This window comes from Seriola dumerili, unplaced genomic scaffold, assembly GCF_002260705.1.
Source record: "Seriola dumerili isolate Sdu_G_001 unplaced genomic scaffold, Sdu_1.0 BDQW01000127.1, whole genome shotgun sequence".
In the NCBI taxonomy this organism is placed as follows: Eukaryota; Metazoa; Chordata; class Actinopteri; order Carangiformes; family Carangidae; genus Seriola; species Seriola dumerili.
In genome coordinates this window covers 1,399,494-1,415,737 of record NW_019174382.1, presented here as the reverse complement: position 1 = coordinate 1,415,737, position 16,244 = coordinate 1,399,494, and the positions used below count along the sequence as shown (strand labels likewise).

Below are 16,244 nucleotides of genomic sequence, written 5' to 3'. Positions count from 1 at the left end.
TTGACTAAGTTGAAGAACTCTCACCAATATCTGTCACACAAAGCCTCTCTTATGTAAATATACTGCAGTGGTGGTAACTAAATACATTTACTCAAGTATATTTGTACTTACTAGAGTATCTAAATTTTCCGGCACTTTATAACTGAACTCAACCACAGTTCAGGGGTAAATATTGTACGTTTATTTGACAGCTGTAGTTACTTGTTACTCTGCAGATTCAGATTATTAATGAAGAATATAATCAACAAATAAACTGTGATGTATTATTATTATAGATTAAGCAGTACAGAGAGCAAAATGAAACTTCTGGCAAAACATATGCCTGGGTCATCGGCCCGAGTCTGGCCCAGATGCGGAAGTAGTATCTGACAGTCATGCTTTACATGGACCAGATTCAGGCCTATACTGGGCCAGACGAAAACAAGTATGTGGCCCAAGTATGGGCTAGATTTATTTAGCTGTAGCAAAGTGTTGCTTACATATTTATTCGTTATAATCTGATAATTTAATTCACGTTATTCTGAAGTAAGCCAATCTGCATAATAAGACCTTTGGTACTTTAATTATATTTTCTTGCTTTGAAATCTATACTTTTATTTAAAAAATACAGTAGTAAACACGTCTACCTGATTTCAGCTACTAGAAACACCTGAGGTAAGAATAATTACATTGAAACATAAATAAACCAGATAGTGAATCCTATTAAGATCCAGTTGACTTCTGAAATAAGAGACTTTAAATCAATACTAATCAATACCGCTGGTTTACTGTATGTATGAAATATAAACACGCCGTTTCCCGCTTAAATATATTTTGTAGTATATTAGTAACGTTTTTACCTGAATACGGTTCATCAGCACTTGATAAATATTGAGTAAAAATCATGAAATCGTTTACGGAACAATGTCTCCACCTGCTGCTAACAGTTAGCCATTTATACTATTTTAACCTCCCGTGATGCCCCGCGCTAACTCTCGTCACGTGTACACCCTAAACCAATGGCGTTGTTTGTTTGGCCGTTACTCTCCCGCTATTGGCTCGTCAAAATTTTAAAGTACTGTTTCAAATGTTTCTGGTTGGAGGCTTAAGAGCGCCAGAGAAGTTGGGACTGCGCTGCTGCAGGAGACATTAGACGATAAATATACAAGTTATAAATCGTTTTCTCTTGGAAACAGAAAACGGATACGTTATTGAAGGAGAGGAGCAACAGTCTACAGCGTCATTCGGTAAGTTATTTTTGGATTAACGCCAATTGTAATATGGCTAGCGGCAAGCTATGAAGCTAATTTGTCGTTAGTTCACGGCAGGGAGACACATTCTGTCTCATTACGTCTTTAAATGGTAACTGGCCAAATGTCGGAGTGTTTGTCAGCGGCTGTGACCCGGAATATTCGGCTTCATGTTCGTTAACACCGTCTGGGGGCTGATGTTGTGTTTACGTGCTCATTTAAAGTGTGTTAACCCGTCGGTGTTTTGCAGATTGACTCAGCAGAGGAGAACATCTTTCTGCAAACATGGCTTCACACAGCGGAGTGAAACGGGATGAGAAGGGGAGAAACATCCAGGTCGTTGTCAGATGCAGGTAATGGACAGAAAACAGATCCATGTTTCATGCATGTTTGTCTTTTGTTTATCTCTTGTCGGTGGTTAAGGTTTTGTCAACATTAACTTATTTCCCACCCTGTCAGAGAAGCTCTAGATATGTCAAACTGTGTTGTAACCTGACAAATATTATGAATTTCTAAAGCTTACGTTTCATTTACATGTTTATTAGTTTATTTCATCCAGGGAACTGACTGTAAAAAAGATAAATGGATCTTCTGAAAGCGGCATATGGTTGTTATTAATACTGTCTACAGGGGATCAGCTGCTGTTAAAGTCTTTAGTTTCAGTTTCATCAAAAGTCTTAAAATTTATTTAAAAAGCATTAAATTTTATTAACACAGGTCTTCACATATCTTTTTAAAAATCTCTCTGTGGGTAGTAATATTAATTTCTTTAACTTGAAAATCACAAGTACTGTTGTTCAAACGTCTGACATTATATCAAATCTTAATTAGTTATTCATTAATTAGTTAATCCACCTATTTCTGCTGTTTATCTAGGTCTACATGGTTATTGATTAATTAATGCTACTATTAGGGATTACTGTTACAAAAATGTGATATAAATATACCTTAATAAGTCATGGTTTCATCGCCCCTACTGGTATTGTTCATGCGGTGGTTAATATGTTTGTGAAACCTGTATTAAACTGCATCATGTGTGGTATTAAAAAGGTTTTTTAATAGTTTTAAATTTAGGTTTGTGAAGCTTCAGAAACCCTGTGAATAACCACCATGTTCTGCGTTTTGTTTGCCTGAAATCTCACAAGAAAATGCATCTAATTCCTTATTTTGAGGAGAAATGAAGAAATGTTTCACTGGATTTAGTGTCATGTGCTGTAATTACACTGGCGCTTCAATCGGAGCATCTGTGTTGTGAAAGATAAAAATCCCAGAGGGTCATTTAACAACTTCCTACCGTTGCGAATGTTTTCTCCCCCGTATCTTCAAAGACTCCTTTGTGCAGTTGGAAAAATCGTTTCAGTCATTTTAACAGTCTCTGGGTTCAGTGAAGATTTGCTTCTTTCTCTCTGAACATAAACCAGATATCTTATCAATATCTAAGACCTTTGACCTGTAGGTGGTGATGTTCAGAGAAGTCAAACGTGTCTCTGCTGCGTTTTTCTTCCAGGCCTTTTAACACAGTGGAGCGGAAGTCGTCCTTTGGTGTCATCGACTGCGATCAGAGCAGGAGGGAGGTGGTCGTGAAGACGGGAGGGATGAACGACAAGGCGTCACGAAAAACCTACACGTTTGACATGGTGAGTGGATGAAGACGTGGATGTGGAACAGTTTTGCCTCTGAGCTGTTTTACAGACATGGAGGGAAAACGGGGGATTTGTTTAATAGAACAGACGGTTTCTACAGCTGCTGCTACAAGAGTCCTTGTTCGGTTTAGGACTGCAAATAATAATTAGTTTCTTGATTGATTGAATAATTGTTTTGTCTATAAAACGTGAGAAACAAGTGAAAGATGACTGTTGTAATGTTCAGTTTACTATTATTATATACAACAAAGAAAAGTAAATGTTTGGTATTATGCTTTAAAAATTGTCCAAAACAAGTATTTGATCATTGAACCAGTTGCAGTCGATTAAATTCCTGTTGATAGATGAACTAACTGTAGCTGTAGTGAAGTTACTGACATAAACCTGTTGACAGCAGGTTTAACGTCGGTTTCAGATGATTAAAATCCAAGTGAATTATTCTCTCCTCAGGTGTTCGGTCCGGCTGCGAAGCAGATCGACGTGTACAGGAGCGTCGTTTGTCCCATTCTGGATGAAGTCATCATGGGATACAACTGCACTGTGTTCGCGTAAGTCTGCAGAGTTTTAACGTTCCAGTGAACAGATAAAACAATCTTCTCTTCTGTTCTGAACTGCTGGTGGAAACAGTTACAGCAATAAGCTGATTGTTTGTTTTATTGATAGAAAAGTTGATGCTTCAATGAAGCAAAAGACTTTATTTTGTCACATGAGACCGTTTCCTCTCCGTCCTGTTCAGTTACGGTCAGACAGGAACAGGAAAGACTTTCACCATGGAGGGAGAGAGGAGTCCGGACGAGCAGTTCACCTGGGAGGAGGTGAGTTTACTCCGTTTTATTGGCCAAGATCAATGATGTGAACATTTTTAAAGACAGCTGAAAACCTTTTTATTTAATTTACTTTTTTAACTTTTAATTCAATCTGTAGTATTTTATTATTATTACTGGTTTCTGTTTTTGTTTTCTTTTGCATATTTTATCGTCTACTGTCTTTTTATTCTTCTATTCATCCTTGTTTTAATGTACTTTTTAATTTTTTATTGTAAAGCACTTTTTTAGCTGCATATCTTGTATTAAATGGGGATTATTATTATTATTATTATTATTATTATTAGATAAAAAACAGTTAAAAAAAGGAGAATAAGGCTGAACAAAGATGTTTAATCAAACATTTAACTATTATCTTACAAACAGGTGAAAAATAGATGCATGTAAAAAGAAAAAGAAGCAACAGTGACCAACAACAGATGATGATGTCAGATTCAAGTCTGTGTCTGTAAATTGTAAAGACTATATTTTTGCAAAGTGTGACTGAATTAATTGTCCTGATTGCTGGTAACTCCTCCTCCATGTTGTTAGGACCCTCTCGCCGGCATCATCCCCAGAACGCTGCACCAGATCTTCGAGAAGCTCTCTGAGAACGGCACCGAGTTCTCCATCAAAGTCTCGCTGCTGGAGATCTACAACGAGGAGCTGTTCGACCTGCTCAGCCCCAGCGAGGACGTCAGCGAGCGGCTGCAGCTGTTCGACGACCCGCGCAACAAGGTGACCGTCGGAGATAAACTGCACATCTGCTGTTACGATCGATTTCGTCTTCTCTCCTCACGGCTGTGTTTGTGTGTTGCAGCGCGGCGTGGTGGTGAAGGGTCTGGAGGAGGTGACGGTTCACAACAAGGACGAAGTTTATCAGATCCTGGAGAGAGGAGCAGCCAAGAGGAGGACGGCCTCCACGCTCATGAACGCCTACTCCAGGTACACACCCGGGGAACCCTGGAGTCTGACGAGTGATCACATGTTTCTGGAAGATCTCTGAACAGCTGGGGCTGCACGATGTTTAATATATTGTGATTTCGATTATATTTTGATTAATTGTGCAGCTCCAGTTGTCGGCAGTATTTACCACCTCGGCCGATTCACTCGCAACGTTTTAATTTCACCCTTTCTCTGTGTCTGTGCAGTCGCTCCCACTCCGTGTTCTCGGTCACCATTCACATGAAGGAGATCACGCTGGACGGAGAGGAGCTTTTGAAGATCGGCAAACTCAACCTGGTAACAATCCGTCATGTGTTGGAAGAGTAAACACGTCACTCAGTCTCCTTGTTTTCCATTTGTAAATCTACAAACGTCCCTCCTCTCCAGGTGGATCTCGCCGGCAGCGAGAACATCGGGCGCTCGGGCGCGGTGGACAAGCGGGCTCGCGAGGCGGGAAACATCAACCAGTCTCTGCTGACGCTGGGCAGAGTGATCACCGCTCTGGTGGAGAAGAGGCCGCACGTCCCGTACAGGTAGAGTTCACAGACGAGAGACACGGTCAGAAAATGGTGTTAAATGTTTGTTAAAACTCCCTAAAGCTCAAAGCAACAACTTCAGGTTCCAACTCTCCAAAAAACCCACAGATGCTCACGTCTGAGCGACTGCAGACATGGACCCTGAAAGTAAAAAAAAGGCAGTAAATTGATGTAATTTCTGAATTCGTAGATGAATTAAAGGAATATTTTTGACATTTTGGGAAACGCCTTCCTGCAGAGAGTTGGATGGGAAGATCTTATGTGTCTGCAGTCAGCTGTTCGTCAAACGTCATCCTGTCTTCCACCTGTCATTAAGATTATTATTATTATATATTATTGATTAATAATGTGCACTCTCCCCACAGAGAGTCCAAGCTGACCAGGATCCTGCAGGACTCACTGGGGGGAAGAACGAGGACTTCCATCATCGCCACCGTGTCGCCGTCGTCCAGCAACATGGAGGTTCGTCCTACAAGCTCGCGCCGCTCTGAGAGGTGAAGTGTGTGTGTATCTTGTTTTATTATTCTTTATCGTGACGTTGTCTCTGTCCGAGCAGGAGACTCTGAGCACGCTGGAGTACGCCAGCAGAGCCAAGAACATCATGAACAAACCCGAGGTCAACCAGAAGCTCACCAAGAGGACGCTCATCAAGGTAGACGAGTCCGACCAGAGACCGGCTTCGTTATCACGCCTCCTCAGGATGAAGAGGTTTCATCATTAGTGTGATGTGACGTCGGGCTCGAAGGGAAATGTCTTCGAGTCAAACGTCACATTTCAACCTCCTGAAGGGGGAAAAAAAATAATAACCGACGTGTTTGTGCGTGTTCAGGAATACACGGAGGAGATCGAGCGTCTGAAGCGAGACCTGGCCGCCACGCGAGACAAGAACGGCGTTTACCTGTCTGCAGAAAACTACGAGTAGGTCACATGAAAGGAAGGCGCCCTTTAATAACACCTGATACAGCACCATTCTATGTGTGTGTGTTCTAACAGAAGAACCGTGTGTGTGTGTGTGTGTCTGTGTCTGTGTGTCTGTGTGTGTCAGTGGCATGATGAATCAGATCACGGCTCACGAGGAGCAGATCGTGGAGTACAACGACCGGATCGCTGCCATGGAGGAGGAGCTGAAGAAGGTAGGACAGTCTGACCTCTGACCTCTGTTTTGCGGGATGCTGCAGTAACTGCGACCTGCGACAGTTAAAACCATTTCGAGTTAGTTACCAAAATTTACACCAGAGCTGCAACGATCAGTCGATTAACGATTCGCCAGAGACTGAAAATGAAATCGCAGTTACTTTAATAATCAATGAACTGTTCCTCTGGCTCCAGCTTCTGGTCTGTGAGGATTTTCTGTTTGTCTTTGTCATGTGACGGTAAACTGTGTGTTTAAGGCTTCAGACCAAACGAGTCGTTAATGTGGCCTGTAACAAACATGTTCTCAATTTCATTTTTACACCAGGAGCGTGTTTCATGTGACGCACAACATCCACTAAAGTGCCATTTTTATGTTGCAGTAACTTTGAATTATAAATAATAAAGATTTATTATATTTACGTGATGCAGCGAATGATAAAACACGTGTTCACACACATTACTCTCTGTCAGTAACGCCGTGACAGAACTTCTTCATATTTGGCACAAACATTCACTCGGACTCAAGGATGAACGGTTTACGTTTTGGTGGTCAGAGGTCAAAGGTCAAGGTCACAGGGAATGTGATAATTTAAGACCACCCCCCCACCCCCTCTCTCTCTGCAGGTGAGCGAGCTGTTTGTGGACAGTAAAAGCAGACTGGAGCAGTGCACCGTAGACCTGGACGAGAAGCAGCAGAGGTGAGGGGGCTGATTGTCTTCATCTGGACTCTGGAGTCAGAGACAAAGTCAAAGCGGTGACTCGTGAACAAAGCGTTGGGTTTTTGGTTTCAGGCTGGAGGAGACGAGCCGAGACCTGCAGCAGACCAGAGAGAAGCTGAGTCAGGAGGAGTTCATCTGCTCGGAGCTCAGCTCAGTCCAGGAAACCCTGTACAACACAGCCGGGCAGGTATGGACACGCCCCTCCGACGCTGCTCTTACCATCTTACACGATGCTCTGTAACGCAGCGTGAGCTTTCAAACAAAGCGTTTGTAAGAGTGTCATCACTCTGATGTGGGAACTGTATTTAGATCTTCTTTGGTTTTCATTTGCTTGCTGCCTCCTCTTCCTCTTTTCTGTTCCTGTACTTTCCAAACTGTTATTAATAAAGTTCATGAATCTTATAGAGTTCTTTTAACTTCCTCTTTTGCTGGCACGTCTCCTTTTGAGACATTTTTCAGCCTGTTTGCTTTCAGCTGTTTAAATATAAGTGCTTGATGTGATCAGATAGCAGCAGTGTCATCACTCCTTCCATCAGTTTAAAGATGCTAATGTGAGTCTGATTGGTTGTTGTTGTGTTTCCTCCTCTCAGCTGCTGACCACGGTGGATGCCAGCACCTGCGACGTGTCGGGTCTCCACGACAAGCTGGACAGGAAGAAAAAGGTCACGCACTAAATGATCACTGTCTCCGGCTGGTAACGGCACGACCTCAGGGGTCATAGCATGAAAATGATCAAGAAAGAGTCAGAGTCCCACAGAGTCTGGGTCCTCAGTCGACCGGGGGTCGGGTTATTTATATAAAGATTCAATCCAACAGGAAACAGGGACATGAAGGAACACAATACAAAATAAAACACATAATCAGGATTTCTGCAGGAAAGTAAAATAAAGGGAATCAAGGTCTTAAAATGTTTTTATATTATCTAAGTTTGTTGAAGGAGCTGATTCCTCGTGTCAGCAGCTGTTGTGACCATAAAGTAGGAGTTAATACATCATATTGTAATATATGTATATTGAATTTGACACGTACACTTTGTCAACTTACAACATACATGTAGATTCTTTGTTTCCCCGCAACAGGATCTTCTTTATTTACCTCCCTCTTTCTCCAAGTCTTTGTTCCTGTTCAGAAAAAGCAGAGCTGACAGACAACTGGAGATAATCTGAACCAAATCCACAAAACAACATTTTATATGTTTCATCTTGAGAGAAAAAGATTTTATGCATCTTTTCTCAATAAATTGAACTCACTGCTGTTTGCCACAGAAAGACATTTCACCAGCGTCTGTGTTTTGGGACCTCAGAGCAGAAATGAATCATGGGACTCAAATTAATATTTGGGTCTTTAGCATCAAATATGAACTTGAGAATGTTTCAGAACTGTTTGTGACGATTTATTTTATTCTGTAGCTCAATTAACTGATTCATCGTTTTACTGTAATATTGAATCTAATCTTAGGTTTGCAAGATGATTGTGTGTTTATTCGTAGACGTGCGTCGACATCAGTGTGTCTGACTGAAGAACAAGAGTAGTGCTAGTGAAGCCGATGATGATGATGATGATGATGATGATGATGATGAAATGTCTGGGTATTGAAAACGTTTGATGATGACGAGTATAATTTAGTTTTGACTTGGCGTCACATTTGTACGTGGTGTTTTTGTGACGTTATCGGGACTAACGAACCGGCACTTTGTGACCTCACAGGTGGAGCAGCACAACCAGCAGATCCAGCAGAGTTTCGCTCAGCGTATGGAGGGAGCGTTCAGCGGCGTGCAGCGCTGCGTTCAGCAGCAGGGAATCAAACACCGCGACATGCTGAGCAGCTACTCGCAGGCCATCGGTAATGTGAAGTGAACACATGACACTGATGGTTGAGCTTCCCTCAGGCTTTTACAGTAGCGGAGGTAAATGTAAAATCTGAGGGTGGCGACGGAGGGAAAGAAATCACAAGGACACTGATCGTTCCTATAAACAAATACAAAAGTCAGGGGACGCCAAAATGATTAGGATTCAGGTCCTGGGGTCGATGAACCGCCACAAAAAGAGACGGTTGTGGCCGTGATAAAAATAAGATTCGAACATTACATGAACATTTACGAACTACATTTCCACCTCTGTGCTCTCTCTCCCGCGCAGACGGTTTGCTGGTGACGAACGAGGCGGCGCTGAACGGAGCTCTGACCACCGTGGAGTCCTTCGTGGGCGGAGTCGGGCGTCTGGTGGCCGAGGGCGTGTCGCGCTGTCAGGAGAGGGTGCAGCAGCAGGAGACGCTGTGTCTGCGGGACAAGGAGAGTCTGCTGCAGCTGCTGGTGAGGACCAGGCGACCTAATGTTCAACAGACAATAATAATCATTTAATAGATCCTGAAGTTAGTTTCCCCTCAGACTTTATTTCCTCAGGTTGTGTCATCCGTTTAAACAGGGACACAACAGTGTGTGTGGCCGCTCTAATGTTTGGCTCTGTGCAGGAGGAGCATCAGCAGGACATGGAGGAGGTCTTAAACGTTCAGACTCTGATGGGTTTATCAGCCGTCAAGGAGCTGAACGACACTCTGAGAGCGTCGGTGGAGACGCAGCGAGCTCTGGCCGACAAGGTTGGAACATAACTGTGTTCTTTATTCACACACCAATAACATTCATCAGTGTTTTGTATTGATCACGTCTTCCCTTCCAGAAATGAGACCCTCTCATGTTTGTTTTCTTTGACGGTAAAGTGTTATTAATACTTTTTAATTACGGCTGATGGTGTCTAACATCCTCTTCTTCTCAGGTGGAGGCCATGAAGGAGATGGGTGTGTTTTTCAGCGGCCTGGTTCAGGAGCTGGGGGGGCTGCGGGAGGCCGCCGTGCAGCGCCTGAGCGCCCTGCAGGCCGAACACGACAAGCTGGAGGACGAGATCCGACAGGCGCAGGAGAGACACCAGACGGTAACACACACACACACACACACACACACACACACACACACACACACCACGCAGACTGATTTAGTTATTCAAGTTATCCTTTAAGAATGTGCAGCTTCTATTTTTAAGCTTTTATTTTGGAGGGTTCAGCAATTGAAATTGACAGTTCAGTTTCACTGATCATTAATCTTCAGTCATTGGGTCAAAAACAAAGAAGAGAAAATGTTAATATTAATAAATAAATAAGCAACAAACATTTATAGATAGAAAACATCCACCATCAGTGCTGCCTCACTTCACATGATTTCACGATTTTGTTTCCTCACTTTAATTGGAAATAAAACTAATACTTTTCATTACTCTCAGCTTTTCAGATCAATATTAGTATCAGTCTTTTATTGCATTTTAACACGATGTCCAAAAGCTGAAGCAACTAGTAACTGTTTGGTTTTATTATTAATTATTCCAAAAATGAACCAGAGTGACTTTAAATCGTATCGTCACCTTTTCTTTTGCAACAACTTATAATCAATAAACAAAGAACTTGGACAGAGACGAGATAAATTATTGAGCCGACTCTCTTCTCTTCTCTCTTCTAATAAGTTTATTCTTATTTATATTTAATACTATTTTATACTGTTTTACTTTCCACAAACTGTGGTTTGGCTTGACACGGACATTTTAGTCGTGTAAGTGACGCTAACATCGTTACTGTGCTTCCTGCTGTCAGGGTATGAAGCAGACCATCCAGTGCCTGCAGGACCAGCTCAACCTGCTCACCATGGAGACGCAGAAGGACTACACTGACCTGCGCTCGGCCTCCAGAGCTCTGCAGAAACCTCTCCAGAGCGTCCAGGAGAACATCAGCAGGTGAGACACAGACTGACGGACAAACGCATGAAGAAGCGTTGGAAGGTTTTTGATTTAATTTAAAAGCTGCAAACACAAATCTCTCTGTCGACTTTCAAACATTTGCATTAAGTTTTGAATTGTTATATATCCATTAGTTTCACGTTGTCACCACCTCGTGTCTCCTGTGTGCAGCGGCTGCAGGACAGTGGAGCATCAGGCTTCGACACAGGCCGACCTCCTCTCCTCCACCTCCTCCACCCTCGCCTCTTCGCTGCGTCTGAACGCCGACGAGAGCCGGCAGACGCTGGAGGAGATGACGGGCTGCTGCTCCCACCTCCACCGCTCCGTGTCCGGTCTGGTGGAACGAGACCTCCAGTGGAGCTCCAGAGTTAGGGAACACACAGAGTCTCGAACCCACGAACACCTCTCCCTCATGAGGAAGATTTCCACTGAAGCTCAGACCCTGCATCAGGTAAAAAAACATGGCCTCTGATTTAATATTACTTAAGAAATGTTACTTGCTTAAGGAATGTGGCGCAGAAGACGCTGTTTGATCAGTCGTGAAGGTGTCAGACTTTTTAAGACGAGACCATCAGATGTCGGTGTAGATGACGTGAAAAGGAAAAAAGACGCTTGTCGTAACTTGATTGTATTATGATCCAACATCTGTCCTCTAGAGCGTCGAGACACACTGCACCGACCAGCTCCACAAAGCCAAGGAGGAGCTGTCGAGCCGGCAGGAGGGGGTGAAGCAGGCTCTGACGGCCGTGCAGAGCCAGACCGCCATGGACCGGACCGTCCTGGACCAACAGCGGGCTGAGATACAGGACCATGTGGAGACGAGTCAACAGCTGGTCCACGGCTTCCTGCAGGACGAGCTGCAGCAGGACGTCCCCACCGGTAACTGATTTTCACTTACTTCTCTTTTTCTATATCGTATCATATTTAATACGAGGAAGTATCAAGTCTTGAACTCAAGTCATGAACCGGTTCTGCTGTGGCCTTCAGGTGCCACCCCTCAGCGTCGGGAGTTTGTCTACCCGAGGCAGCTGATGAAGTCGCGGAGCCGTGGCGAGCTGCTGGAGAGTCTGAGGAGGCAGCAGGAGGAGCTGCAAGCCGCCATGGAGGAGGAGGAAGAGGAAGAGCAAGAGGAGGAGGACAAACACAGCCAGGTTGACCATGTACGTACACAGTACACAGGAATTTAATATTGATTTCACCTTGATTTCGGTTCTAGGTTAATTTTCACCTTGTTCCTGTTGGTTGTGTTTAGGACTCTCTAGAAGACGAGCTGAGCACCTGTAACGAGAGTTTGGCCACAGAGCCGTCCTTCATCGACGAGAACCTCGTCTTCAACGAGAGCAAACGTGTTCCCTTCTTCAAGGTGAGCAGAATCTTAAACCACTTTTTTTTTTTAAAAGGTTAAAATGTGTCTGGTTATTTTACAGAGGGAGGTGTGAAAATTGATCTTTTTCACAGGAATATCTGTCAATTGTGATGATCTGTTCTTCCAAATGAATTCAGTGAAATGAAGCGTAGCTGTAAGATTTTCTTCTGCAAATGACAAATAATATTTAAGCCTAAAATCTTATGATTTCCCCTTTTTCCAGCAGAAGAAAGGTGGTAAGAAGGAGACAAAGATCCCCTCCAGGCCAAAAGGGTTGGAAAATGAAGCTGCATCAACACCTCAGAAATCCAGACTTCCACTCCGCTGTCAGAACTAAAGCAGTTATAAATATATTCTGTTAAAACAATGTTATTACTGCTCAACTCTTTCTAATATTGTTAATCGTTTTGTCTTTTAAAAAGTTAGGATGCTGTCACATGAACTGTCACTTGTTTTAGTAACATAATTGTCTCAAAATTTTCAAGTTGCTTGTAATATTAAAGAGATTTTTACTTATTTTATTCTTTTGTTTGTGTTTTAATTCCAGAAGATAAAGTCTGAGTTGAAAAGGTAACATGTACCTGAACAGGTTTTGTAATGTTTGTCATAAATGAGGAACTAGGGTTAAAAGGAGAAGCAACAGGATCTGTCCCAATATCCACACTTGTGTCAAGTAACACATTTCCAGTTGTTTTAACAGTTACAGGAGTTCAATATATCTTATTTTTTTATGGCCCATATATGGCACGATTGTCAGATGCTATTTCCACATCTGGACCAATTCTGGCGCACACAGAAAATCTTCCAGCTGTCAGCCAGTACCGGAGGATAACGGCACACTTACATCTGCCCAGATGTGGGAGTGTCCAGGCACGTGTTAGGCCAGGGGTTTTGTTTTGCTATCTGGGGGTCAGACCCCTTCAAGGAAAGAAGAAGAAGAAGTTTAGAAGGGAAATGTCTTTTGTGGAACCATTAACTCGTAGAAAGGTTTAATCTTTAACAGTACTTTGCACATATTATAAACTTAGATGTAAAATATCTATCTGACGTAACTACAGCTATCGGACAACTAGAGTAAAAAAGTACAATATTTGAAGAATAGCATGAAATTTTAATACTAGTATCTGCAAATTGTACTTAAGTACAGATCTTGAGTTAATGTTAATTACATTCCACCACTTGTATTAATAACAATATCAATATGATATTACTCATTGTGTGTTCAGGATTTATCTATGCTGTTTTTTATTTTATCCCTCTAAACCTTTTCTTTTTTTTTTTTTAAACACTAACATAATTGTACCAAAACTGACAGTTATATGGGTGCTGACGTGAACCACGTTAGGCTACAACCTGTACTGTGTAAGATAAAACCTATTAGAACATGTTAGCAAAACGGCATATTAAGTGATCATGGGGAAACACCCATCTTTTTACTTTCGGTTTCTATGTGCTGCCTGAAAACTGCCTGTCAGTAAAACGTCAACAATATAATAATAATAATAATAATAATAATAATAATAATAATAATAATAACATAAAGCCGAAATAAAAGGCAGCTGTTATGGTGGGTAAATCTTATTCTATAAAAATTAGTATCTAAATTTAAATTTGAATCCAATTTACATCAGGCACTGACACAAACACCAAACCGGAAATGCTTCTCGTTGAAGCTAAAGAAAAGAAGGAAGTTGGGTGTGACTTGACCGGAGGCCGTTGTCGTCGTTTTTCTGCTGATATGAAAGTCGATATTCTGTCAATTCTGTACCGATTCATGTAAAATGGAGAGCAAGGTGTATTTTTCAGTGTTCGCAGTTGGGCTGTGTGCGATGCTGAACTCTGCTCAAGCCCAAACTATAGCGTCGTACTCGGAGGTCGGCGGCACCCTGAGCCTGAGCCCGCCGTTCTCTGAGGTTATAACCAGCATCCTGTGGAAACATGACACCGACCTGGTGGTTGAGTGGGTGAGAAATGAGATGGATTATTACGGCAAATTTGTTGGCGTCGCAACCCTGGACACAACCACTGCACGTTTGGAAATTAAAAACATGAGTAAAGTTTACGCGGGGTTGTACACGGTGGAGATCAACAACCAGGTCCAGAGTCAGAGTTACAATGTTTCAGTAATCAAGAAAGTGCCCAAGCCTGAGGTGGCGTTCAAACCACTGAGATGTTCCCCTGCCTTGGACAACTGCAACCTGACCTGTGATGGAGACACCTCAGAGGCTGGACCTGTCACCTACAGCTGGAGGGAGGGAGACGGAGAGTGGAATTCAGGGGGAACAAGACAAGAGCATCAAGAATAATGACAAGACTAAAAGGGTTAAAACCTTCTCCTGCCAGATGAAGAACCCAGTCAGTGAGAAAGAAAGTGAACCCCAAGGTAATCCATTCTTCCAAGAGATCTCAGAGAGCTCAGATGGTGGTAAGATCGCGGCTGGCGTCATTGGCCTGCTTGCAATACTGGGTTTGGCAGGTTTGGCATATTGGAAGAGAGAACCCATCAAAGATTTCATAGATCGAAGACGCACTCAGGCTGCTCCTGCAACTGAAAATGGGCGGACTGCAGATTCATCCCCGAATGAAGAACATCTACTCAATGAAGAAAGGACAAAGGATGTCCCCTCGGACTCGTAGAGGATCCCACGGAAACAGGATCAGATCTGGATTCTGATGCTTCTGTCTTCACATGATCGCTGTGTCTGCATACATAATGAGAAAACATCATTTCTGTCCATCTTCGTAGTATCCAGATGTGTGCATGGACTTGAACAGCAGCGGAGCAGTGGACATACTTTCATATTTTCTTCCCATAACAGTGGATTTCTTTCTTTCTTTTTTTTTCTTTCTTTTTTTTGGGGGGGGGGGGATGTAGGTTTTCCTACCACGGATATGAGATAGGTATGAAGGGAATACAGATGGATGGTGTTCATCACATTAATGTTGCAAAGGTGGAGAACATTTTAATTGCTTTTGTTGAGCTTACTGATTAAGTAAGTAACTAAAGTTATTAAATAAGTTGGGAGTAAAAAGTACAAGGTTTGCCTCTTTGAAGAAGCAGACTTTGTAAATACTCCGTACCTAATTAAATGCACTTAATGAGCTTCCACTGCTGCAGAATGAGGATAATCACATGCCATCATATAATATACTAAAAATGTAATTAGTCCCCAACTTGTAATCTGTGATGTTGTGTTTTTATTCCTGTTTTTTTTAATAAGATAGTGCTGACAGTGCTCTTTGATGATGATCAATGAGTTTGATGATGAGCTGGTCACATTGCCTTAAGTATGTATGAGCATCTGCATGAGGTTGACTCAGAGAGCTGGCTGGCTCTTAATGATGGACTATGAGTCACTTTTAATGGTGATTCTCAAACTTTCTCCCACCAAGGTCCCTGAACTGACACAAATTAGACCACGGACTTCCATCTGATGAGGTTTTTGCTTTGAGATGTTTTACTGCAGAAAGTGTTTGAAATCCTTGATTTAAATAGCCACATATTCTGTCATTGCTGTACTTCTCCAGGGAATTGGAGTGAAAATTATTTTTTTTCCGTAAACCCTTGGAGCTCCTGAGAACCACTGGCTTATAAGACAATATTCAAACATTGTAACTCATGGGGTCTGCTGTGTGTGTTTTTATCCACTTTCATTCAATAGCTCAAGAAGAGACAGAATAAAGGAATGTGCATTATAGTTATACACCCTATCATACAGTCTGTAGTATTTTCATTATATTTTTTGACTGTTGACTATCTAAATGTGCATGTTCAGAGCTATTGCCAAGCTTTTGAACCATGTGCTTTATGAATGTGATTAAACCTGCACCAATTCTATTCCATATTATAAGGCAGTCATCTCTTCCATGCACTGTCTTGTGTGATGTGCCTTGTGTTTTGACTCTTCCTTTTACGCCTTATTTTAATCTATTTTGTAAAATGCCCCCCTGCTTGACAAAGCAGATGAGAGGGAAAGCTTCTTTGATTTTAATTTATTGTCCAGCTTGTTTTTCTTTGTTTTTTTTGTTTTTTTTTTCTTTGTGTGTCACGTGCTTTCTGAATAAAATGCTCACATTGTAATCCAGACT

General features: G+C 42.2%; 1 protein-coding gene and 1 pseudogene across 2 annotated transcripts; both read left to right on the top strand.

The window, feature by feature from the left end:
- Positions 1–1,089: 1,089 nt before the first annotated feature.
- kif11 (kinesin family member 11) lies at positions 1,090–12,676 on the top strand. Of its 2 annotated transcripts, none has more exons than XM_022748655.1 (26): positions 1,090–1,226; positions 1,480–1,582; positions 2,737–2,866; positions 3,323–3,420; positions 3,609–3,687; positions 4,228–4,413; positions 4,496–4,620; positions 4,827–4,917; positions 5,008–5,153; positions 5,522–5,618; positions 5,713–5,808; positions 5,986–6,074; positions 6,202–6,289; positions 6,915–6,988; positions 7,082–7,196; positions 7,600–7,671; positions 8,717–8,852; positions 9,149–9,321; positions 9,480–9,605; positions 9,782–9,937; positions 10,647–10,786; positions 10,961–11,240; positions 11,446–11,668; positions 11,777–11,949; positions 12,042–12,152; positions 12,382–12,676. In XM_022748655.1, the coding sequence occupies exons 2-26, from the start codon at positions 1,515–1,517 to the stop codon at positions 12,490–12,492; spliced, it is 3,183 nt and encodes a 1,060-aa protein (XP_022604376.1). In that variant the 5' UTR covers positions 1,090–1,226; positions 1,480–1,514; the 3' UTR covers positions 12,493–12,676. The 2 variants fall into 2 exon arrangements, with proteins under 2 accessions (XP_022604376.1, XP_022604375.1); XM_022748654.1 differs by having other exon boundaries at positions 12,379–12,676.
- A 1,164-nt stretch (positions 12,677–13,840) lies between these two features.
- On the top strand, positions 13,841–16,234 carry LOC111224185 (annotated as a pseudogene).
- The last annotated feature ends 10 nt before the right edge of the window (positions 16,235–16,244 follow it).